Source organism: Narcine bancroftii, chromosome 3 (genome assembly GCF_036971445.1).
Source record: "Narcine bancroftii isolate sNarBan1 chromosome 3, sNarBan1.hap1, whole genome shotgun sequence".
NCBI classification, from domain to species: Eukaryota; Metazoa; Chordata; class Chondrichthyes; order Torpediniformes; family Narcinidae; genus Narcine; species Narcine bancroftii.
Window position 1 is genome coordinate 364199698 of NC_091471.1, and position 25309 is coordinate 364225006.

Here is a 25309-nt window from a genome sequence, read left to right on the forward strand (position 1 = left end):
GTCGTTTTGCAGGCCTCATGTTCTTTCATTATTTTAGACTTTGGTCAGATCACGCCAGATTCCATGTTTTGTAATGTTTCTTGGCCTTTTTAATAACAGAATCAGGTTTATTGTTATGAAAGTGTATCATGAAATTTGTTATTTTGCATCAGCAGTATTTTGCACAACAAGGTGCAAAAACTACTATAAATCATAATTTTGTAAAGACAAGATTTTTTTAAAAAGTGGTACAGAAAAGAGAAAATGTGAGATAGTGTCCATAGGTTCATTGTCCATTCATAAATCTGATGGCATAGGGGAAGAAGCTGTTTTTGAAATGTTGGGTGGATCTTCAGGCTCCTGTATCTCTTCACTGATGGTAGCAATGAGAAAAGGGCTCAACCTGGGTGGTGAGAGTCCTTGATGATAGATGCTGCCCTCTTGAGGCACCACCTTTTAAAGATGCCTTTAATGGAAGGAAGTCTTAATACCTGTGATGGGACTGGCTGACTTTACAACCCTCTGTTGCCTGTTCCTGTCCGGTGCGTTTGCACCTCAATGACCAGGCAGTGACCAACCAGTCAGAATACTCCCCATGGTACACCTTCAGAAATATGCAAGACTATGCAAATTCCTTCAAACTCCTAATGAAATGTAGCCATTGGCATGCCTTCTTCATAATTGTATCAACAGGAGGGTTCCAAAATAGGTTTTCAGAAATGTTGCCACTCAGGAATCTGGAATTTCTTATCCTGTCCACTTCTGAACCCTTGATGAGGACTGGTTTGTGTTCTCCTCTCTTCCCCCTCCAATCAATTCCTTAGTTTTACTGATGTTGAGTTCAAGGTTGTTGTTACACCACACAATGAGCAGATCTGTCTTACTCCTGTTCACTTCCTCGTTGCCATCTGTGATTCTGGTGACAACGGTGGTGTCATCGGCAAATTTGTAGAGGGCATTTGAATTGTGCCTGGCCACACAGTCATTGCTGTGGAGTGAATAAGCCTGCATCCTTGAGGTGTGCATGTGTTGATTGTCAGTGAGGAGGAGATATTGTTATCTATATCCACTGACTGTGGTTTTCCGATGAGGAAGTCAAGGATCCAGTTACAGAGGGAGGTTCAAAGGCCCAAGTTTTGAATGGATGTTGAAAGCTGAACTATAATTGATGAAAAGCTGCCTGATGTAGGTGTTGCTGTTGTGCAGGTACTCTAGGGCTGAGTGGAGAGCCAGTGAGATCGGAACGATTGTGACGAAAGCCAAATTGCATTGGGTCCAGGTCAAGACAAGTTGATTCTGGCCATGACTGACCTCATTGCATTAAATGTGAGTACTACTGGGCAATAGTCATTGAGATAGCTCGCCCTACTCTTCTTGGGCACTGGCATGACTGATAGCATTTTGAAGCAGGTGGGAACTTCCCGGCTGCAGCAGTGAGAGATTGAAAATGTCCGTGGACACTCCAGCAAGTTGAATGGCACAGACTGCTGCGTACGCCGTCAGGGCATGACACCTTACAAGGGTTAACCCTCTTGAAAGATGTTCTGATCTTGGCCTCTGAAGCAGATATCACAGGGTTGCCACCTTCTTCAGGGATTCTTGCAGGTACAGTTGAATTCTCCTGTTCAAAGCACGCATAAAATGTGTTCAGCTCATCAGGGAGTGGAGCATCACAGACATGCATGATGTTGGGTTTCGCCTTGCTGGATATAGTGCAGCTATTTAAATAGGGAATTATTGTAGCAGGTTTGCTCACCTTTTTCCAAATAAAAAAATGTTATAACCAGATGAAATCTTCAGAATCTTTATGAAGATTTTGTTAATTATTTCACTGCAGATTTTTTTCCATCTTTGAACACATTTTTTTTTTAACAAAAGAGGTTTTTAATTTTCTTGAAACATAAAAACAGAATTAAACTTTAACTTATCACTATTGACTTACTTAACCTCACTTAACCCCCTTCTAATTCTAAGCTCACATGTATGTAATTTGTATATGTTCAGAGAAGTTCTTTGCTTTAATAGTCCAGTCATTCATTGTCACTTCTTAAGTTTACATCTATCAGGCAATTCTTATACTGTGCACAGAATTCAACATTTATGAATTTTAACCAGGCTCTGGTGCTTCAAGTTAAATGGTTACTGCTCAGGAAGGATCTAATTGGTTTCAGAAAGATATTTGTTGCTCATTGGACACACACAAACTGATTCTCTCCGATCAGCCACTTCAGTGTCTTGCCGAAGAAACTTTCCCCATCATGGGTTTTCCAAATGATAACCTTTTCTTCCAGGTCAACACAGAGTTCCTCTTGTTTCCCTTATTTCATGAGAAACACTTTAGCCATCCATTTCCTCTTGTAAGGACTACAAGGGTTTTCAACAGGCTGAACTCAGAACTCACAACCCATCTTCAAAATGGAGTTTTCAACAAGCTTGCCAACTTGTCATGTTGCAGCCTCCAAAAACCACTGCAAAACTCTCTTGCTCTCTGAAAGAGAAATCCTGATTAGTCTTTTCTCTCACTGCTTGCAAAACACATGACCCCTCTTAAACTCCAACCAGATAAATTGCTGGCACCAGAATCAGTATGTGAACCTGGATATCTGTTTTAAAGACAATAGTCCATATATTCCTCACATCACTGCAATTAACACCTACTTGTGAAGTCTCCATAGGCATTCTTCAAAGTTTCTGTAAAGTCACTGTGGACATGAAGTCTTGCATTTCAAATGAGATGTTTTTTGTGAAATGTTTTGTGGTTTATTTTCTCCCCTTTTTTTTCCCTCCTCTCTACCCACCCCCTCCAATACCCATAAATATTCAACATATGCAATACAATAAAACCATAAAACAATATTTTCACACAAAGGAAAACAAACAAGAAAAATGCGTCATTATTCATAACACACTGAATCCAGTCATTTTGTCTTCTTATCATTTTCATTCTCATTTTAGGGGATGGAGGTCATAGCAAGCTCTCTCTGATATGTTCCACGTATGGTTCCCAAATTTGTTCAAACATTGTGACTTTATTTTTTAAATTATATGTTATTTTTTCCAATGGAATACATTTATTCATTTCCATGTACCATTGCTGTATACTCTTGCTCTCTTCCATTTTCCAAGTTGACATTATACATTTTTTTGCTATCGCTAAGGTTATCATAATGAATTTTTTTTTGTGCTTTATCCAATTTGAGGCCTAATTTTCTACTTCTTATGTTACTTTTTTTTTTAAACTTTTTTATTTTACACACCATAAATCACAATAGCCATGATATACACTTTTTCTTTTCCACACATTTACAGTGACTTTTTCTCCCTCCCCCCTCCCTCCTCCCAAGCCACCCCCCCACCCCCCCCTCTCATCCATTTTAGGTATACAATCTAGGTTGCATTAATTCAGTTAGACAATGTTGTCATTCAACAAAAATACACCAGAAATTCTACTGAGTCCATTCTTTTCTTTTCTTCTCCTTCCATCAACTTAGGTAATGTTTGTTCCCGGTAGGTTTTCGCTATTGTATTTAATGTAAGGCTCCCATACTTGTTCGAATATTTCAATATTATTTCTTAAACTATATGTTATTTTTTCTAATGGAATACATTTATTCATTTCTATATACCATTGTTGTATTTTCAAATTATCTTCCAATTTCCAGGTTGACATAATACATTTTTTTGCTACGGCTAGGGCTATCTTGACAAATCTTTTTTGTGCATCTTCCAAGTCAATTCCAAATTCTTTATTTTTTATGTTACTTAGGAGAAAGATCTCTGGATTCTTTGGTATATTGTTTTCTGTTATTTTATTTAATATCTGATTGAGATCATCCCAAAATTTTTCTACTCTCTCACATGTCCAGATTGCATGAATTGTTGTTCCCCTTTCTTTTTTACATCGAAAACATCTATCAGATACTGTTGGGTCCCATTTATTTAACTTTTGCGGTGTAATGTATAGTCTGTGTAACCAATTATATTGTATCATACGCAGCCTCGTATTTATTGTATTTCTCATCGTTCCAGAGCATAACTTCTCCCATGTTTCCTTTTTTATCTTTATATTTAAATCTTGTTCCCATTTTTGTTTAGTTTTACCATTTGTTTCCTCATTCTCCTTTTCTTGCAGTTTAATATACATATTTTTTATAAATCTTTTGATTAACATTGTATCTGTAATCACATATTCAAGGTTACTTCCCTCTGGTAAACTCAAGTTGCTTCCTAATTTATCTTTCAAGTAGGATCTCAGTTGGTAATATGCCAGTGCTGTATCTCCAGTTATATTGTACTTATCTCTCATTTGTTAAAAGGATAAGAATATACTTCCTGAAAAACAATTTTCTATTCTTTTAATCCCTTTTTTTTCCCATTTTCTAAAGGCAAGGTTGTCTATTGTAAAAGGGAGTAGCTTATTTTGCGTCAATATTAGTTTTGGTATTTGGTAATTTATTTTATTTCTTTCTACATGAATCTTCTTCCATATATTGAGGAGATAAATTAACAGAATGGTATAAACAAGGAGGCTTACAATTGCCAAACTTCAAAAATTATTATAGAGCCGCACAATTAAGGTACCTATCAGATTTTTATCTTTGAACACATTTACGGGGCTACATGCTTATAATGTTCACAGGATTAGAAATGTAATTCTATCCAAAGCATATTTTCTGCAATTATATTGCAGTTTGCCAACATGTTTTCTGATTGGTATATGAAGATAACTCCCAGATATTTATTCTAGCTTGTTTGGCGGATTTTCACAATTGGTAGAATTTCATATACAAGGCTGTCTTTGAATATCTGTTCTGAGTTCACATGGATCAGGTACAGGTCATTAGATCTGAATAATGTTGAACAGAATTCTGTAGAATTAACAAGATTTAATAGCCATTAAGAAAAACATCTCCACCAAGGTTTCATTGTTGTAATAAAGTTATTACAATAGGACAACTACTGACCCTTTTACAAGCAAAAGTGTCATGACTTTAAAAAGTCTGTACTGATGGACTATAGATCTAATTTGAGGGGAGTTTATAACTTCAGTCTCACAATTGATCATAAAACTTTATGTACAGTTTGTAAGAGGGAATAAGCATGGACTTTACACAGTGCTTTATGTAGTTGTTTCTATTAAATTATTCTGCTTACTAGCAAGAACTTATTATGAATCATTTGCTCTGTTTGGTAAGAACCCTATTTGTTCGATATTGCAATTCTCAGCTCTGAGTAACAATAAAGTGAACAATTTGTAGCATGTCAGGTCATTGCCAGCTGACATACCTTTCCAATTACCGTATTTGACAGCATACAAGATCTCTCCACCCCATTTCAACAGGGAATATTAAGATTTTTTTTAGTGTATTTACGGGTATTTTGGCTAAGGGGTTCCTCCTGCACCAACATGATCTGTTTTCTCAGTGGGAGAAGTGAGCAGTGGCTCTGGAAAGCGCGGTCGGTGCTGCTGGCGGGGGCCTAATTTCAACTTTGCATACAAGACCTGGGGGATATTTTTGAGCCAATGTTTGGTTTAAAAGAAAGTGGGTGTTGTCTGCTGTCACATACGGTAGGCTGATGAAATTTTAAGCTGTTGGCTCTTCTGTGTTATTAAGCTGCAGGAGTACAAAGCTTATTTGTAGGTGGAAAGCTTCCCTGTAGTGTGGCACTTCCTTGTATCAGATTATTTGAGTTTGGGTAATGGGTCTCCTGGAATTTAAGCTCTTCACTGTCAGTTGGAAGTCGAGTGCTTAAAATGTGTTGTTTTTGAGCAGTAAAATATTTTAACAAATGTGCAGGTTAAACATCTCTAATATTTGTTGGGCTATTCATACTTCACATGGTAAATTGTGAACAACACTGCCAGACATTGCCACTTCCAAATAACTGATCCATGTGAGCTCTTTGGCAAATGAGGGATTTGGGTTCAATTATCCAAATCTTAATTTGGGGCAGAATCTATCCACTTGTGGCCTATGACTAACTTGAAGGAAAATGATGTTTGACTAGTGGTTAATGTTGATGGCTTGAAAGGGCACAGCCAGACAATCCAAGATGTTGCATAAGATTAATGTGAACGGACTGACGAAGCCTGACTAATAGTAATTTTCTTCCTGCGTTGTAGAAAAATCCATGTCTGCATCACTTTTGTAAAATACTGAAAGTTAATCTCTTGTCCAGGGAAAGGAAAAAAGTATTTCAGTAATATTATCTTTGGAAAGCCTTGCTGTATACAGTAAAACTCCTGTTATCTGGAATTCAAGCAACTGGCAAAAAAAAAGCAAGGAAAATAAATAAATAGAATTAATAAGAATAAATAAAAATGTAAATAAAAGTTTAAAATTGTAAAAGTGTATGTTCTCTGAATTTGCACATAAACCATTGAAGATGGAGCAAATATTCAGTCAGTGGAGTGCCTTGTTTGTGCTTTGATCATAGAAGCTGTTTGAATAGTTGTTTGAATAACATGGCATTGCCCAGGATGAAGAGCTGGTTGATGCCGCTTGCTGTTGGGCTGACTCTCTTAAGTGTCTCCTTATCCCTGTTTAGTAAGAGTCTTTATTCGTATATTATTAAGTATATAAATAAGGCTTTATCTGTAAACTTGTGGGAGGAGGTGGTTAATTATCTATAATGTTATTGTTTGTCTTTATGGGTGACTCTGTGGAGGGGGAGGAACTTGCAGATGCAGCGATGGTTAAATGGTATCAAAGAATATGACTGAAAATAAGGTAAAATACTTTAAGGTTTATATATTCATGTAAATGAAGTTTGTTCAGTGTAAGTACAGTATGTACATTATCCAGAAACTGATCTACTGAAATTTTCGAATATCCGAAAAAAATTTTTGCTGAGGTAGAATATCACAATTTTTTAAAAGTTGAAAAAAATGTTTTATCCACAGTGCTCAAATGGGGGTCTGACGCACGGTTAGCAACATTTTGAATCAGTGAGTACTGGTCAAAGATACAGCTGCAAGAGGAAGATTTCACCCATCTGCTCAAGTGGGGCCCTGATGCCGTTGGAGCCCTTGTGTACTGTTCAAAGATCCAGCTCAGGTGGGGGTTTGTCACACAGACTAAAACCCTTGTTAATGAGGCAGATGACACTGGAGGAAACATTGGAAAAAAATGTTGTGCAGAAATTCTAGTGTTTGTTGCTGCATTTTCTAAGCAGAGATCACGTTTTTTGCTTAGAAAACCTTATGTTGTTATTTGAAAAAACACAAATACTGGAGAAACTCAGCAGTTCAAACTGCCTTGATGAAGGGCTCAAGCCTGAAACATTGGTGATGTATCTTTACCGTTGCTACATAAAGGCACTGTTTGACCTGCTGAGTTTCTCCAGCATTTGTGTGTTTTTTTTTCACTTAACCACGGTGTCCACAGAATCCTGTGTTTTACTTCTGTTATTTGTTGTTGTTTAACTGCAGATGCAAGTTTTCTGCTGATACCGACCGGTCTGCTTAAAGAAATTTCTCAATTATCTGAAAAATCTGGATAATCGAGATAGGTCAGATCCCAAGCATTTCAGATAATCGGAAACTTACTGTACTGAATTTTGGTCTTTTAAACTCTTTATTCTTCATGCAGGTGTATTAAATAAAGCATTTTAAAGTAAGCCTCAGGCAACTGGAACATAGACATCTGGCATCGACCAATCCCCCATAGGTGTCAGATACCAGGGGTTTTACTGTATATAGATTTGATATGTTACGGGATCTTTCTTCTGTGGAAAGAAAGCAGTGTTGAAAGAATGCTATGAAAGAAGCTTGTTGAAGTTACATGTTGGGAAATGTGAAGCCTTGACAATGTGGAAACCATTATGAACGTATTGGAATATTTGAGTTGCAAGCAAGCCGCATATTGTGCAGTAAATCTATCTTTTATTTTGGAGCATACAGGAGGAGCTTAACTGTTTTTGGAAACCTATTCTTCTGGACGTGCAATGAGACTGCACTTCAGCCATACACCACTGTGAAGGATTTTCCTGACTTTTAATGAGCCTTTTTTTTTAAACGCAGAAAGGACTATAATTTTAATGTAGGTTCCTGCTCCTTTTTAGTACGAGGGGTCTTTTTAGAATCCACATGAAAGCCGTGTCTGTCATTCTCAATGTCCGTCACTGATGAAAAGAGCAAAGGTTGACTGATCAGCAAGTTCCTCTTTGTGTGTGGCTATGATTTGGAATAGTGTGTGGTTCATACTGTTTTAAGCTTTGCACATATTGAAGTTGCCTGAAATCTGTCCATGTTGATTCATTTGAAGACTTGGCATTTAAACTCATTTTCTCAGTGCCATTTAACCCTTTGTTAACTTCTTAAAAAAACTTTCTGAAAACAATGCATAATTTATTACTTCACCAGCAAACCTGCTGGTCCCATTTCTTTTTAGAGAGTGTCCAGTATGCTTCTCTTTCTCCACAGCCCAGATTTGCATCCGGAAATGTCCCTTGAGAGAAGATTTAGAAATAGTCATTTTGAAACATTTTTTTTGTATGCAGTTTGGGCTTTGACACCTAATGTCTCTAATAAATTTTCTAAACTAAAACATAATGTCTTCCCTCATTATTAGTAATTGGTGCTTTAAATTTTTTTAAATGTTTCATTCATGCTGTTGGTAGTTTGTCAGTGAAGGGTCAAAAGATTCATTTTAAAAAATTCTATATACAGTACAAAGATACTGTATGATGATGTACCTCTTAACTGGGTATATTTTAAAGAACAAAGAGAAGTTCCAGAATGGTTGAATATGTTTGATTACCCTTTTTCTGCCTGCATTTTATGACTTTTTAAAAAAACATGCATCTCATTCACATCCAATGCTGTTGGAAACTCCATTAATCAAAATTAGTGGTGGTCCTCACTGGAATTCAGATATCTCATCAATAGTTCAGTAAGTTAACAAATTATTCATTAGACTGAAAGTTCTGACAGCTGGTTAGCAGTTGTCGCTGATTTATAACTTTTATTATTCAACACCTTCCCAATCACAGGTGCCTTATTTTCTGCTTTTCAAAAGTATGAGATGAGAATTTATTGTCATATTCGTAAGTAAAAGTACAGATGCACTGAAATTCTGGAGAGACGAGAGATTACAAATACTTTAATCTGGAGCGAAAAAAGAACAAACTGGTGGCGGAACTCAGCCGGTTGAGCAGCATCGATGGGATAAAATTGATGGTTGCATTTCAGGTTGAAACCCTTTATCAAGTCTACTGCTCAGTTGGGTTTCATCCACTGATGTTGCTTGACTAGCTGAGTTCCCAAGGAGGTTGATTTTTGCACTGACATTCCTGGTTCAGCTGTACAGGCACATAAAATACAGGAACAAACAATAGGTATAAAATAAGTTACCACAAAAAACAAAACAAAAAATATATATTCACAGTAACTGCAAAAGCTTGTAATGTAACAGTAGTTCAGGTTTGGTTGTCCTGGGGTAGTGTTCTGGCTGAGCAGGAATGTTCAAGAGCCTAATGGCTGTTGGAGGGTGAAAAGAAACCTGTTCTTGGTAATTGCCAGACTTCAGGCTTCTGTACCTTCTATCTGCAGATACTATAGCAATGAGAAGAGAACGTGGCCTGGGTGATTAAGATCTTTTATGATGTTAGCTGCTTTCTTGAGGCAAAGCTTCAAAGGTCAGCTGGATTAATTACTTTCTGCAGCCTTTTGCATTCCTGGGCACTCAAGTTTCCAGCCCAAGATGAAACTTATTGTTATTCTGGAATAAGTACATTCATGCTATAAATTTAGCATTCATATAGATTGATTTGGGCATCCCAATACCATGAATTTGTGTTGAGGTGATCTGGGCCGAAGTGATTGACATGAAGTGAAATCACCGTGGACAAAGTACCAGGTTTACTTTGATTTAGTGTTCATGAAACTTTATTACAGATCCAGTCATTTAATTTAATTTATGGAATGGGAACAGGTCCTTCTGGTCCAGAAGCCAGTGCTGCCAAAATACACAGATTAACCTACAAATCCTCAGTGTTTTGGAGTGCCGGAGGAAAGCCATGGGGAGAACATATTGGAGCTGTAATAGTGTTGTGCTAAACCTCATACTATTTTGATACAAGCATTTGAATTACCAATTTTGGAGTGGGTGTTAAATACTTTCACCAATGTAGCAAATACTAAATCCTACAGACAATATATTTTTAAAAATTTCCTGGTGGTAAAATTTGTGAGGTTGGTCATGGCCAGAATTAGCATGTACCCAAATAAAGATCTAGTCCCACTGCAATTCACCACAGCAGATGCAATATCACTGGCTCTCCCCTCAGCTCAACAGTGACACATACATCCAGCTACTCTTAATTGACTACAGCTCAGCCTTCAACACCATCATTTCCTCAGTCCTGGTCAACAAGCTCCAAAACTTTGGCCTTTGCACCTCCCTCTACAATTGAATCATTGGAAGACCATTGTCCATATGAAATGGAAACTTCTCTTGCTCACTGATGATCGACATAGGTGCATTTCAAGGATGTGCGCTTAGCCCACTGCTCAACTCACTACACCCACGACTGTGTGGCCAGGCACAATTCAAATTCCATCTACAAATTTGCCGCTGACATCACGGTTGTTAGCAGAATCACAGACGGCCACTCAGAATCGGACAGGAGTGAGATAGGTCAGCAAGTTGATTGGTGTCACAACAACAACCTTGAGCTCAATGTTAACAAAACCAAGGAGCTGATTGTGGAAATCAGGAGAACATTAACCAATCCTCATCGAGGGGTCAGCAGTGGAAAGGATCAAGAGCTTCAAATTCCTAGGTGACCACATCTCTGAGGATCTGTCCTGGGGCCTCTACGCTATCATGAAGAAGGTTCGCCAGTGGCTATACTTGGTGAGAAGTTTGAGGAGATTTTAAAGACTCATGAAAATTTGTACAGGTGTACTGTGAAGAGCATTCTATCTAGAATTTTGTGACATGTTCATGACAATATATTCTGATCTGAAAATTATAGTGGCAGTCTAATTGAAAGGTTTAGGAAGGGTTGTTTTGAAACCTTATTTTCTACATTGAGGTGGAGATTTGACACTTAATGTCTCTAATACATTTTCTACATTGCAGTCCATGGATTAATTAAATGATATTAATTTTCTGAAGCTTGCAGCAATGAAAATATTGATCCTTTTCAATGAGTTTGGAATGCAGTTCACTAACAGAAATTTGAATAATACACTTTGAGACAATAAGAATCCCAAACTGAAATATTGACTGACCATATCAACCCATGCTTGATGTCTAACCCACTGAATCACTCCAATCTTTCATTGTTTGCTCAAGATTCAAACATCTTCAGTTTTTGTTTCTTAAAATTGAGCTTGTTTGTTCCAGGATAATGATTCCTAAATATCTCGTAATGAAATATTTCATTTGTTCAGTTACAGTGATATGTGGCTTCTCAAGAACCTCTATGATGTTTTGAAATTTGTTGTTGTACAAGGTTGAATTTTTAACAAGAGATTGAAATATAAAATTTGTTCATTATTCTAACATCCTTGTATCAGTATTTCTGAAATTATGGGCTTGGCTCTTGAAGGAATTCATGAGTGGAAAAGTTTATTTACCATAAACTGGTGACTTTACACACTCTTCTGCACAAGACTAGCATGGGGTAAAATTTTAGTTTTCAAGTTTAGTCTAACAGTTTTTTTTTAAATGTGCATTTTATAATGCCGTATTGATTGGTCATACAAAACTATCTGCAGAAGTCATCTTCTCATGCTTGGAAAGTATATTTGCATAGCAAAGTTATAACTGGCCAGTGCACAAACTGTGCCGTGATTCTTCAAAAGTGGCGTTCCTGTGATTAAATCAACTTGTCAGCAAGATGAAAATGCAGGAAAGTCCTCTTTCCTGGCAGATGGTGAAAGGATAATGTGCTCCTGATAACAAATGATTTTCTTGCAGAGGAGAACAATGTGCGACATTAGAAATCAGCAGTTTTTTGAGAATGAACTGGAACTTGTTTATTTCCTTCGGTGCGCTAACATCGAACATAGGTCATCAGATGGTCATGGTAGATAACGCCTCGACGACCTCTATCTTTAGACCTAAAATCTTGGCTCTATGTGTGAAAGCATACTTTTAACCAAAAAAACAAAACCTGTCAGAAGTGGAATGAACTCCCCAGCAGTAGCTTGTGCTATGGTCCATGACCCTGGTTTCTACTGCACGTGTGGTCTGCAATGCTTGTAGCGGGAATGATCCATCTGGAAATCCATTTATCTTTATATAGTTTGTGATTGCTAACCAAAGTAAAATTAGAGTTTATGCTTCAAAAAAATAAATTAACACAAAACTTTCTTTATTTAATATATAATCCCTTCTTTCCATAATACATAAAGGAGTACAAATTTAGAATCTGTTAAATTTGAATGCTGTTTTAATTCTTCAATATTCAGATGCAGAAATTAATTAAAATATTTAGGTACATTTTGAGCTGCAGGTGTAGTTATTATTCAGGTGAAGTTAAATTTGACATCTGGTTCCAGATGTTATACTTCAGGTATTATCTTCGTATTCCTCTTCTCGTAGTGGCATGCAATGCCACCTAGTGTTCATTTCTAGGGACTGTTCTTTCAAAAAGGAATTTGGTTGAGAGGCTGAATGAAATTTGAGTTATTTGTGTGTTAGTTAAATATTTTGATTATTTAAAAATGTCACCGTGCACATGCTTTTCTTCCTATTTGTTTGTGAGCTGAATTTTTTTCTGACCCATTCTCTTGATGTTTGACTCTATTTGCTCAGCCCACAAATGACTTCTAACTCAGACAAGTTTCCTGAAAGTCGATGGAATGTGGAACACTAACAGTATTTTATAGTTGAACTAATTATTTTTAAAAAGTTAAAGGAATGTACATATTTCAGTGTGCTCATTGGTGGAATATTTTTGGAAATCTAAACCAATCTATCCAGAACATAAGGGTAAAACTTGAAGTTTTAGAAGGGTGATTTCGGTGGGGTCACTATTGCCAGTCCAAGCAAGTTAAAACCGCGGTTATATTGAATTTAATTATGCTGTTGCAGATGTAAGTAATCAGCAGAAGTCTAAGCATTGCTCAAATTTGTTTAGTTCGGCTGCTAAGCATTGGTCAGTTTTGACATAATTGTTCACGTCATTGAGTTTTTGATTGTGAAATAACGGCCTAATTTTGAATTTGTTTTTTTTAAAGCTCAAAACATTGTGGTTAAGGAAGCAAGTGATGATAGAGACCGTCCAAAATTAGAGAAAGAAGTTGCAGAGCAACCTCAGATAAAGGTCCCAATAGAGCCACAGGAAGATAGAAATGACAAGGGCGAGGAAGTACAGCTGGACCGTCCTGACCAAGGTACTCAAGGTGTTCCCCTGTTGAAATTGACTTTGAATGGGAGTTGAAGATTTTCCTTATGAACTAGTAGGTTGGATCTAACATCATAAATTTAAAACATTTTTTTGTTTAATCTGTTCCAAACAATGTTCTGACAATTTATTTTCTGGGGGTGTCGAGAGGAAAATTGGAGGAGATGTAATGTCTGTGCTGTGTTTTATGCAGGGGCCAGCTTCTGCTTTGTTTGTTCTTCTTCAGACAGGTTAACCATGGAATTTTTCAAAAAAGAGTTATCTCCCCTCCAGCTCTCCTCCTTGATGGATGGAAATACTTGGAGAGATTGTATGGTAATGTTAAAAATTAGGCCAACTTTAAGGTATTGCCTGAAGAAAAAGTTCATTACCTGTTCAAAAGAAAATTCCTTGGATATGCTAAATCTTTTATGTTTTTAATGTAAAAAAAAAAATTTCAGGACCGTCACCTTTTAGTTAATCTCATTTTTAAAAAAAACTAGACCTGGAGTTTGATGCCATTAAGCATATTAAAATTCACCTTCAAACAAATACAGACATAAGTTTTGAAATAAAATCAAAATTTTTTTTAACCAGAAGCACCAACTATTTCAATTTGAATGCAGAGTCCAACCAAAAACGTGTGGATATTAGTTTTGTCCATCTGCCATCCAACTTCTAAGTTACTGAATAACACAACGAGACCAGTTTGTTTTGTGGGGTCAATCATTTCAAGATGGGGCCTGCCCGGACAGTTATCTGTCTGGAGCCACCTGATAAGTATATATTAACGTAGCTAGACTGTTTTGCTCTCAAGCCCAGTGTAGCCATGTTGTCTATAATAGGAAGCAGAAGTGATGAAACATAGCATAAACACTTCAAAAGATCTTGCTTGTAGTTAAATGAAAAGCATGTAATGAAAGGAAATGGAAAATAGTGGAAACACTTCCTTTATTTTGCTAATCATAGCTGTCTTTCAGCAAAAAAATGTAAAAATCCCAAGTGATGACTCTGTGGTACCTGGATACAGGGGTTTTCTTTCTTTCTTTGCAGGATTTGCTCATCCTGTGGGAGAAGCTCATCGACATGAACCACCAAACCCACACGATGAAGTTGTTGTCGATGAAGGTATGGATGGTGATGATTCAAATGAAAAGAAAGGACCAATAATGAAGGCTGAGCAGGAAAATGGCATAAAGGAGGAAGCTAAACTAAGTATTAAGGAAGAGGGGGGGAAAGAATCAAATGAAGAACCAAAGATTAATCCCAGAGGAAAAGAACAGGGTGAAAAAATTGGAAATGACATTAACAATCCTGGAAATGCTCCAGAAGTTAAATCAGAACTGAAGGAACAGCCAGCCAAGATGGAAGTGGAAGTGAATGCAAATGGTGCAGTGCCTCAAGCAGGCATGGAAATACATTCGCAAAAGATGGATAAGCATGGTAAAATTCCCAGAAAAGATGATTCAGTGATTCATAATCAAGAAGGAGGTGTTGAACACATGAATAACAAAGATCTTGAAAATGGTAAGCTACATCTTGTTGCATCCATCTTTAACTTTAGCAGGTCCTGCATTCATTCCTGTCGTTGGTAAATTGTAGTCACTATGCACTAAAGGATCAGGATGTCGTACATATCAAGTATATTGGCAGAGACAATATAGTGATCTGCTTTGCCTCGGATGCTCCTGGACAAACATCCAGAGAAGTACTAAGCTTGCCATTACATGTACAAGGTAGTTTTATAGGAAGTTGAGTACATTTGCAAAGGTTGAGTGGTGAGCTCCTCAAACCAAAGTGTAACATCTGCACTGTTGCTTCAGCCATGATGTCAATATGGCTTGTTTCAATCGGTCATTCTCAATGGGGGCCATAAACACATTAGGAGAGAAGTACAGAAGGAACCAACTAAACTTGGCTGCTTCCCAGGGAAGGGGGCCCTAAACTTTGAGCAGAGTCCTAAGGGAGCCATTGCCAAAAAATATTGAGGATGGCTTGAGTACATTACTCGTGACCTTTCATTACTCTCACCTTCTCCATGCACACATCCCAGTTTGAGGTTTAATTGTATGGATTTGGCAGTGGTTGAGGTGTTCCCCCCTTTCACCTCCTGCCGAGCTTTCGTTATTTACCGGGCAAATAATTTAGCACAGTCGTTTTCAAACTTTATTTCCACTCACATACTACCTGAAGTAATCCTGATACCATAGGTGCTCTATGATTAGAAGGGATTACTTCAGGTGGTATGTGAGTGGAAAGAAAAAGTTTGAAAACCACTGATTTAGCTCGATTTGAATGCTGGACTTGATTGTAACACAAACTTAGGAAAAGATGAGAGAAATTGGGTAATGTAAAAAAGAAAATTGCAATCTGTTGGGCTTTAATTGTCCTTTTTGAGTTAATCCATTCATCTAATTGTTTCCTGCAGAAATTGGATGTATCATGATTGATTGGTGATGATTCTCTTGGCCAAAGGTGTTTTAATGTCAGTTGGCTTATTAGTGAGAATGGCTTTGCATTTTGATTTGCTGATTTAAATTTCTGCCCTAATGCAGCTAAAGTCAGCAAAGCCACATCCTTTAAGATCTCCCTGTGATTGTGGCTGAAATTGAAGTTGAAATCACACAAACTTTTTTTCTTCTTAATCGTTCAGTAAATTTAGTGGTTGCAGTTCAGCAACAAAAAACCTTCCTGAAACTGTCCAGGTGGTATTACATCAGGACCCGTTGTGAGTACACTGTAGAAGAACCACGTACTCATTGAAAAGCTGTCTACTGACAACGAGCTCGAATGACAGGCTGAACATGATGGATTACTAAAACTTGCAGTTTGGATTTAACTCTTATTTGCAGAGAATTGCATTGTATGTTTGAAGGGGCATTGAAGCCCCCTAGTATTACCAAAGCTTTATTACATTTATCACACAAAGCAAATGGCAAAAGTGCTTTCAGCTGGTTCTGCACAATATTTCCCTGCTCAAATGCCATGGATTGGTATTTGTTGATGAACTTTGAAGCAGGTGGTTCTTTCCCAGACATTGTAACTTAGATTTCTCATGGAATCAAGCAAAAGGAGCAATGATTTGTGGCATTTCTCCCCCAGCCCTTGCACTGGAGAATCTACCCACTCAGCCTATGCCAAATTGTACTTGGCACAGGAAACTGCACTGTCTCTCATTTCAATGGGACTGGGATGGCTGTGAGGGATATTGGGTAATATTTTTGAACTTTATGTAGGCAGTGTTTCCATTTCATTTTTAATAAGTCCTGATTATTGAAAGTTGAACTGTTTTGGAGTATCAAAGACATTTTAAAATGTCTAGAGTATTCAGGAGGTTTTGCAACCTGATAATGCAACAACTGGGGTGACCAGATGTCAAGGTTGTTTCCCCTTCTAGTTTAGCGGGGCTTCTGGCCCATGTATCCTGTGCAAGAGTAAGTTGTGTACAAAAATTGGAAATTCTGGAGAAACTAGTTGTTGGTATGACAAAGGGTCAAAGACCTGAAATGTTGGGTCTCTTTCCCATGGATGTTGCCTAATCTGCTGGGTTTACCAGCACTTTTTTTTTGATTCTGTGCATTTGTGGTTTGTTTGACTGCAGCATCTTGCACGTGCGCACACATGCACATAAATACACCACTGTTTATTGCATTGTTTAAGATGATTGTGGTCAGGTGGTTGACACGACTAGTTTGGTAAAAAGTAACTTGTAACATAAGTTGTCAGCAAGCAAGTACAGCCGGCAACTGGTAGGAAATCCAGTGCCTTTTTAAAAAAAAAGTTAATTTATCTTTTAAGTGTGGTACAAAACCATAAATTTATCCTTTGTCATTTGGATGTAATTTAATTGTAGAGGAATTTTTGTTTTCCAACTTTCTTTTTTCACCTCATATCCTACTCATCCTGGTAAAGGCAACAAGAAGGATTTGCCATCTTTAGAAAAGATTGATGTTGCTGGAGAGTCACAGCTACGTATCAGAGAGGGGAGAGACAGTGAAAATGCAAATGTAGAACGAAAGCAAGATGGAGAAGTAGCAGAGGGTAAGTGGTGACAAAAGGTTGACTGAGTTATAAAACTGTTGGCAAGCTTGTGCTTCAAAACAAATGCTATTTGAAATATTTCATTAACCAAATGCTTTCAATGGAGGCAAAAATGTATGATTGTACAGCCATTGTTTCAAGATATAATATGATACATTATCTTTAATATTCTTTTGCCCTATCACTGCCTCCTTTTACTCCGTGCATGATGAATTAACCCATTTTTTAAAACATTTTATGGAGTTAATAATCGAAAATTATTATTGAATTGAGAAATGTTTGTAACGTTTTTGTGTGCTAGCTAGGCAAGTCAGCCAATTCTCGAGTGCATCAGGTCGTGCAATAATAAAACAAAAGTGCAGGATTTCGAGAGAAGTCCAGTTAGAACAATTGTTTCTTGTGTTAAACTCTTCTGCAACATCATGAATTACTGAATTTTTTTTGCAGCAATCTCATCATGCAGTACTTGGCTTTCTCCATTTATGATTTGTAGTTCAACTGATCAGATTAAGAAATAAAACTGAAAGCTTTGTAATCTCGAAGTTGTACTTTGCAGAATTTCCGGTTGATTTAATTATTCTAGAAATGTAGTCATTTATCTCTCCAATCACAGTTTTCCAACTCTCCCACCACCATCCCCCCCCCCTTCCCCAGGCCCACCAAATATCCAGTTTATTGAAAACCAGCTCGCAGGCAAATTACATTTGTTTTCTCTTTGGATCAATACCTGTAGTTTGCTCAGTGTGAAAATGAAGAATTATAAACATGACCTCATTTCCTACCACACTTTGGAAAATGAAATTTTAATGAAATCCTTCTTGCTATGGGCTTTCAAATAATTTCTTGTCTTTACATTAATCTCCACCATATCCTACTATTGAACCCCTAAATGCTCCCCAACTCTTTAAAATAAACACTCAATAGAAGTGCTGTTGAGGTAATCTGTAAAAGGATGCTGGGGGGAAAAAAATAGAGGATTTGTGTCTGGTGTTTTGGTCCAACCCCATCTTGAGCATCATCTTTCAGGAAAACTTTGTTGGGAATTCAACATCATATTGTTGCTTTAAAAAAGGGTTAAATTGTGAGAGTAAGTGGCAAAAGTTTGCTTTGTGGACCCTTAAAGTTTAGATCATTGAAGCAGGAACTGATGAACGTGTTTAAAATCTGGGAAGTAATGGATGAGATGGCACATGTCTAGAGATGGGAGTGGGAGGGAAGAAATGGAAAATGTGGCACTGTGAACATGGAGCTGGCCCAATTAGAGCTAAGCTATTTGGAGTGAAATTAGTAGCATTTTTCAGCACATGGTAAAATCTAAAGCACTTCCCCAAGAAAGACCATAAATAATAAAATAAAATAGAAAGTAGTAAAACATAAAAGTCTGCAAACACTGTGTTTGAAGACACAATGCTTGAGAAACTCAGCAGGTCAAACAGTGTAGTTTATATAGCAAAAAGTTTCAGCTTGAGCCCTTCATCAAAGTATGGAAAGATGTGGGCAGGCACCTAAACAGAAAGGTGGGGGGGGTGGGGTAGGTGGAGGCGCATGGACCCAAAGGCAGGAGGTAATAGGTGGATAAAGGAAGGAGGGCACAGCAGCAAACAGGGGGAGAAGGGATGGTTCTGTGAACAGAGGGAAGGGGGTGGAGAGCTAAGGGAAAGAAGACAAAGAGAAGGGAGGGAGCAGAAGCCAGAGAAGTCATCTGGATGGAAAGTTCCCAGTCGGAAAAATCAAGTATTGTTCCTCCAATTTACAGGTGGTCTTGCACATGAGGTGATTGACAGACATGTGAGTATGGAAGTGAGACGCAGAATTGAAATAGTTGGCCATTGGGAGATCCCTATCACTGATGTGGTCGAAGTGAAGGTGCTCACCGAAGCGATCTCCCAGTCTGTGCCCAGTCTCTCCGACAATAGGAAGTTTCAGGCTAATAGACACGATTGTTTGATTAAGATATAAAAAGGTATCCAAGTGATGTTTAGTTGCCAGTTGTGCTCCTACTGCAAGGGATGCTTTTGTTCTTAAATTGAATCCAAAGATTATAGTTGTGAGATCTAAAAATTTAGGGCCATGTAGTTTTGCTGTGCAATATTACTTGTATATTTACTTCTGTTTTCTAATGCAGGTGAGGAAAAACGTGTGGACCATGAAGTTTTACTGAATGTAATTAAAGAACAGCAGGAACAGCAGAAGCGACTGTTAGACCAACAGGAGAAACTGTTGGCTGTCATTCAGGAACAACACAAGGAGATCCATCAGCAGAAGAGTGACGATGAGGACAAAGGACAGCTTGGTAAGAGTCCGCAGAAACAACAAGTAAAGTCAGGCACTGCCTTACTAATGTGGATGACAACTCCATAAGAGTTGGATTCATCCAGCAGTTATACTGTATGCATTTAATGAAAGAGACAAGATTGTGAGGAACCACTCAATAGATTGCTTTTGTGTGATGGAACTCGCAAGGCAACTTAATGATGCAAAGAGAGTCTGAACACAGTGGTTCCCTCTATGGACTGGAAATTAAAATCTGATCATTTGAACTTGTTACATTATTGTTTGATGTAGATTTTTTAAAATGCATTTCTCTGAAAATAGTCAGCTAAAATTAGATATCATTTTTGGAGGAGACATAAAGAGACCATTAGAATCTACAATGTGTTAACCCATGGGCATCCCAGTCATGCGGGGCTGTACCTGTGAAACAATGAACTTTTCCTGTGAAAATAAGAAACAGGTAATTATTATGCGAAGTTGCTAAATTATAATAGGTTTGAAGTAATGCCAATATTTCAATCATTCCTTTCCAGCAGACATCGTGTGATTGTTTTCCAACAACTAATCCCCTATCACAATCTCGTAGTTTTTAATTTTTATAAAATATAAAATTATGAGTGGCCCATATCAATTACAGAGGAAGGATCCATTTTCCTTAAAGAGATAGATGGATAAGAGGAAAGATGAAAACAGTTTTCATTGTAACTCACTGCTTGATAGATTGATGAAAACAAAAGTCTTGACACCTTTGAAAAATACTTGCAACCTTACTTAGAGTCATATCCTGCAGGCCGCAGTTCTGGGTCCAGAAGGTGGGATTTCAATGAATATTTTTTGTTTAAAATTCTCAGGATAACTAAAGAGCGATTAATAAGAATTAAATTTGGGGGAAAGAAAGATTTCTGAATAGGTTTTGTTTGTGTATTAGAAAAAGGTTTGAAACGTGAGGGTGTCATTGTTCGCATGACAATGAATGCAGTGGATGTTAGGAAGTTGGAAGCAGCTGTGAAGGAGATTTGGAGTTGAGTGATTTAAATTTGTATTGCAAATGATCACCTTCAGTACTGAATTTGGGTGGGCTTGGTAGATTTGAGTGCAAATGTCTGGGCAACAAAGCAGGAATTTCTAAGAATGAGTCTAAAAATCTCTAAGTATGTTCATCATTTTTCATGCCTTTGCTTTATTAATTTTTTTGATATTCTTGCTTCTCCTTTTAAAAATTTCTGTAGGTAATGAAAATGCTGTGAAGCAGAAAATGGATCAAGGAAGTGAAGACCAGGTAAAACATATTGAGGCTGTGAATGAGCAGAAGGCAGAGAAACTTCATGTAATAAATGCAGATTTGCACGGTGTTTCGAAACTTGATCAGGATCTGCAAGCAGCTGACCGCAGAAAGGATAATGCTGAACCTAAAAATGTTTTGCTCAACACTCAGCTCAATTCCCGAGAAAATCAGGATCAAGTTTACAATGCTAAGCAAGATGCCAGAATGGTCGTTGAAGCTCACAGGATTGCCCCTCAGCCGAGAGATGGAATGAAAAAAATTGACCAAAATGGGGGGGCTCCAGAACTTCCATTGAAAAGTAAAGATAATGAGAAGATGATGCCACCCGATGATGCCGAAGTTCCAAAGTCGTTTAAACAAATTGGTATTCTTGAAGCAGGAGTTAAAGCTGCACGTGAACATGGACCTAGAAATCCAAATGTTCCCTTAGAGAATGGAGTCAGAGCTCAAAGGAAAGAAGCTGAAGTTGGGATTCAAAATTTGAAGTTTCCAGACAGTCGGGCCAAAGACTTCAAGTTTTCTGACAGCCTCAATGCTGAAGCAAAGTCAAGGAATGAAATTCATGATGTTGAACCCAAACCCTTGATAGAAAATCCTGAGCATGTTGAGAACGAGGAAGTGGGAGTTGGAGCAAAGGATGTATTTGAGAATGACCATCCAATTGGACACCAAGAAGATAGGAAAGAAAACATTGAGCAGCCAGTGAATCCAGCTAAAATTCAAAAAGAAAAAGAAGAAAATCTTGATAACAGAGCACAGGAACTTGACAAAAGAAAAGTTGAAGATGATTTACTGAAAAGTCACCAAAAAGCTTCAGATGATCAGGTGCAGCCACACCCAAACGTTGTGCCACAGCACAAGGAAAAAAATCCAAGTCAGAAGAACGGTGAGCCATACAAAGACCTGAAAGTTGATGACGGTGGTGATCTGCGCAGAAAAAAGAGGGACCTGAATTCACAAATGGATGAAAGCCAACATGATAATGGAGATAAACTGATTATCAACCTTGATCCTGTGCCAAACTTTAAAACTGATGACCTCCGAAGTGCATTGGAGGTCCAACTGAATCAGGCAGCAGGAGGACCATTCCAGATAGTTCAGAGCCGAAAGATGAAGCAAATGGCCAGTTCTGAAGATAATACATGATTCCTTTGCTATCTCTATTCCAGAGATTCAAATGAAATATTTATTGGATGGTACAAATCTCCCTTTGTGTACCACATGCAGCTTATAGAGTGCCCCATCTGCATTGCATCGTGTGAATGAAGATCACTGACAACAATCGATAAGATTTTAAGAATTTAGAATGCAGAAAAACAGTTTCTGGAATGTAGTTATCTGCTAAATAATTGTACAAGGAGGCTCGTCAGTTACTATCTAGATCACGATATAGAGCACATGTTCAGAAATTGATGATTATCAGAATGTTTGGATAATCAAGAAATGATAAAAGTGTTGGAATTCTAGAAAATTTCAAGCCCTATTGTTCTGTGCAACTATTAGAAGCCACCAAGAATGTGTATATTATATATATATAAAAAAAATAGACTGCACAACCTATTGGGATTGTGACAGAAGTGTATGATTGTATGAAGGACATGTTCAAAGCTTTGAAATGTAACTACCCAACAACTTGTGTCTTCAATTTCCTCTCAGGGACAACAAGCTGCTATAATGTAAACAGCAAGCTTTTGTTATTGGCTATTTCTAAATATTCATTAGGGCAGTCGATTGTATATTTTAATAATATGAAGATTTTTGTGATTGCTGTTTTTTTACATGTTGTGCACGAGAAAGTTACTGCCTAAATTCTTGGATACAAAGTTTATTATAGCAAAATTTCAATACTAAATTTGAAATCTTTCTTTTACTGCAAAACAAAACAAATTTGGATCACATTTTATCCTTTAAGACGTGTTCAATTCAGTGTGCATTGAATTTTGTAAATGGCTACCAAATCATAATTTTGACCAACTGAAAAGATTGTACTATTGTAGAAGAGTCCTTTCCACAGTGGTTTTTTGAATTAATTTTGTATGTTATGATGGGCGAAAGGTGCAATATTTAATTGTAGCCATTTATCCAATTCTTGCACAGCATACCTGTAAGTAAAGTATGTTGGTTCAGTCGTTATGCCCAGAAAAAAACAAATGTATATTTTTTGATGAATAATCCAGAATAAGTTCCTGTATAATGCATTATTTATATAAAAAAGATTTTTTGTATGTTTATGAAGATATAACTCTTAAAAACGTAACCATTATGTAATTGTTCTCTGGCTGCCAATGTTATTAGATCAAAAATATTGGGTTTTCAATTCTGTACACAAGACTTCATTTATATCTTTACCCAATTGCAAGAGGTATAATTTTGAGGGTCGGTCAGTGTTATAACTCAGTATGTTTCTATATCCACTCCATAAGAAATGCCTTAAAAGACAGAGCAGATATCAATGGGACTGAGAGATAAATCTTCTTAAAGTACATATACTATATTCATGTGTTTAGATTTAATGATTCCCTGGAATTATTTGCATTTAATTAAGTGGACCACTCAAATAATGTTTTGCTGGCACTACCGCCAAATTGTTCCTATTGAGAAGCTTTTCATAGATGTAATTTTTTTTTGTTGGGACATTTCTAATTGATTTCAGCTGTATAAACTTGGCACACTTGTAAATAATTGTATTAAAGCATATGGTACAATAGAATCTATGCAGAGTTCAAAACAGGCAGCATTTTTTCAATTTCTTAAACTTTGAACATCAGCTTTATTTGTGGAAAGTGATCAGGGCAGAGAAGGAATTTGTTATTGCCTGAATTAGTGTGGCCTAAATTTAATGACTTTTTTCAAATTCAATAAGCCACAAAAATCTTCCAATGACTGTAAACTTTCCAATCTGTCAACATATTGCTGATTTTTCTTTAAAATATTTACTACTCATTCATTTATATTAATTGACATTTGTCCATTACCGATGCTATAAGGAATCAAGGCTAAAATGATCCATGTGCCAACGACTAATATTCATTTCACGCAATTCAAGTTCGTGCATGCAGTTCTGTTTTCTTTAGCAACATTAAAAGGCTGGAGAACCTGTTCATGTTACTCTCTTCATACAAATAGTTATATTTTAAAAAGTACACTGTGCAAAATCTCAACAACGAGGCTGTTCTGTTCTGGGACCTTGGGCTCCTTGTTGGGAAAGAAGTAGAGAAAACCATTGTTGTTTTACTCTCTGAGTTCATAATCTCTTGCAGATAAGTGCCTGAGTTCCACTTGGTGCCTTCTCTTGAGGTGCTGTTAGTCTGTGAACTAATGTGGAAAATTAAAACATTGCTTCCTGCAGCTTTTAATAAGCACATTTTCTTTGCTGCAAATTTAATGATTTAAAAATCTGTTTATCAAATTGTCTGAATTAGTATGTTCTCATTTAAATGTTATCTCATATTCAAAATGATAGCAGATCTGACAGAAAATGTTTAGGTTCCAACTTTGGGTCAATTTCCTACATTAACTACATCTGAGTCTCCCAAAAATTTGTATTGAAAGTTAGTTGTTCACATTCCTTTAGATGTTATTTACATTTATCTTTTTATCCAATCCAGATTTTAAATATTGATGTTAACTTATTGTGCTGTATTGACAAAGCTCCCTGATGCTTGTGTGTGAAATCCTGTTCTCATTTTGCAAATGTTTGAAGAGTTATTGTTCAGTTAATTCAGGATTATTCTTCAACAGTTAACCTTCATATTTGAAATTGGAGATGGATTAAATTGAAGTGCAAAAATCAACTAAATGAAACTGACTAAGAGTAAAGTTGAACTAAACCATTGACAATTTAAAGTAAGAAAACATCACTGTTAAGAGTTCAAGAAAACATTCCAGATGAATATTAATTACTGATGGAGAGGGAAATGGAATATGCAGATATATTATAATGTACATGGTTGGCTTATCAATAAAGTGCGATTAACAAACATTGATGCTGGATTGTATTTGTGCATTTTTGCAACTAATATTGCAACTAAGTGTACACTGGTGGTAAAAATTCAGTTAGCAGTTTCGAGTTTTAAATCTGTTGTATGTAATGAGTTGGCAGAGTTGTCAAGCTCCAAAAACAGGCCATTCAGCCCTACTTATCCATGCTAACTATGCTAGTCCTATTTTTGGCCTGTGTCCCTCTACACCTTTCCTACCCACATGCTTGTTTAGCTCGTTCCAAATACCCACCACCCTCTTTCAGGACTCATTTAAATCTGTCCTATCTCACCTTGAGTATATTCCCTCCAATTTTAGATTCCCCATACCTATGAAAAAAATCAGACTAGTTACCTGATCTCTACCCTGATGATTTTATAAACCTCTTTAAGACTCCAATGCCTCCTC

At 37.1% G+C, this 25309-nt stretch overlaps 1 protein-coding gene across 7 annotated transcripts in view; it reads left to right on the forward strand.

The window, feature by feature from the left end:
* slc38a10 (solute carrier family 38 member 10) overlaps positions 1-24902 on the forward strand; it is a 111064-nt gene extending 86162 nt beyond the window's left edge. For 6 of the 7 annotated variants that reach the window (XM_069930149.1, XM_069930151.1, XM_069930152.1 and 3 more), the window contains 5 exons: positions 13175-13330; positions 14374-14847; positions 17233-17361; positions 19487-19654; positions 20865-24902. In XM_069930149.1, coding sequence (XP_069786250.1) covers positions 13175-13330; positions 14374-14847; positions 17233-17361; positions 19487-19654; positions 20865-22066 — 2129 coding nt within the window. In that variant the 3' untranslated portion in view covers positions 22067-24902. The remainder of the gene's footprint in view (positions 1-13174; positions 13331-14373; positions 14848-17232; positions 17362-19486; positions 19655-20864) is intronic. The other variant, XM_069930155.1, reaches the window with a different exon arrangement.
* The last annotated feature ends 407 nt before the right edge of the window (positions 24903-25309 follow it).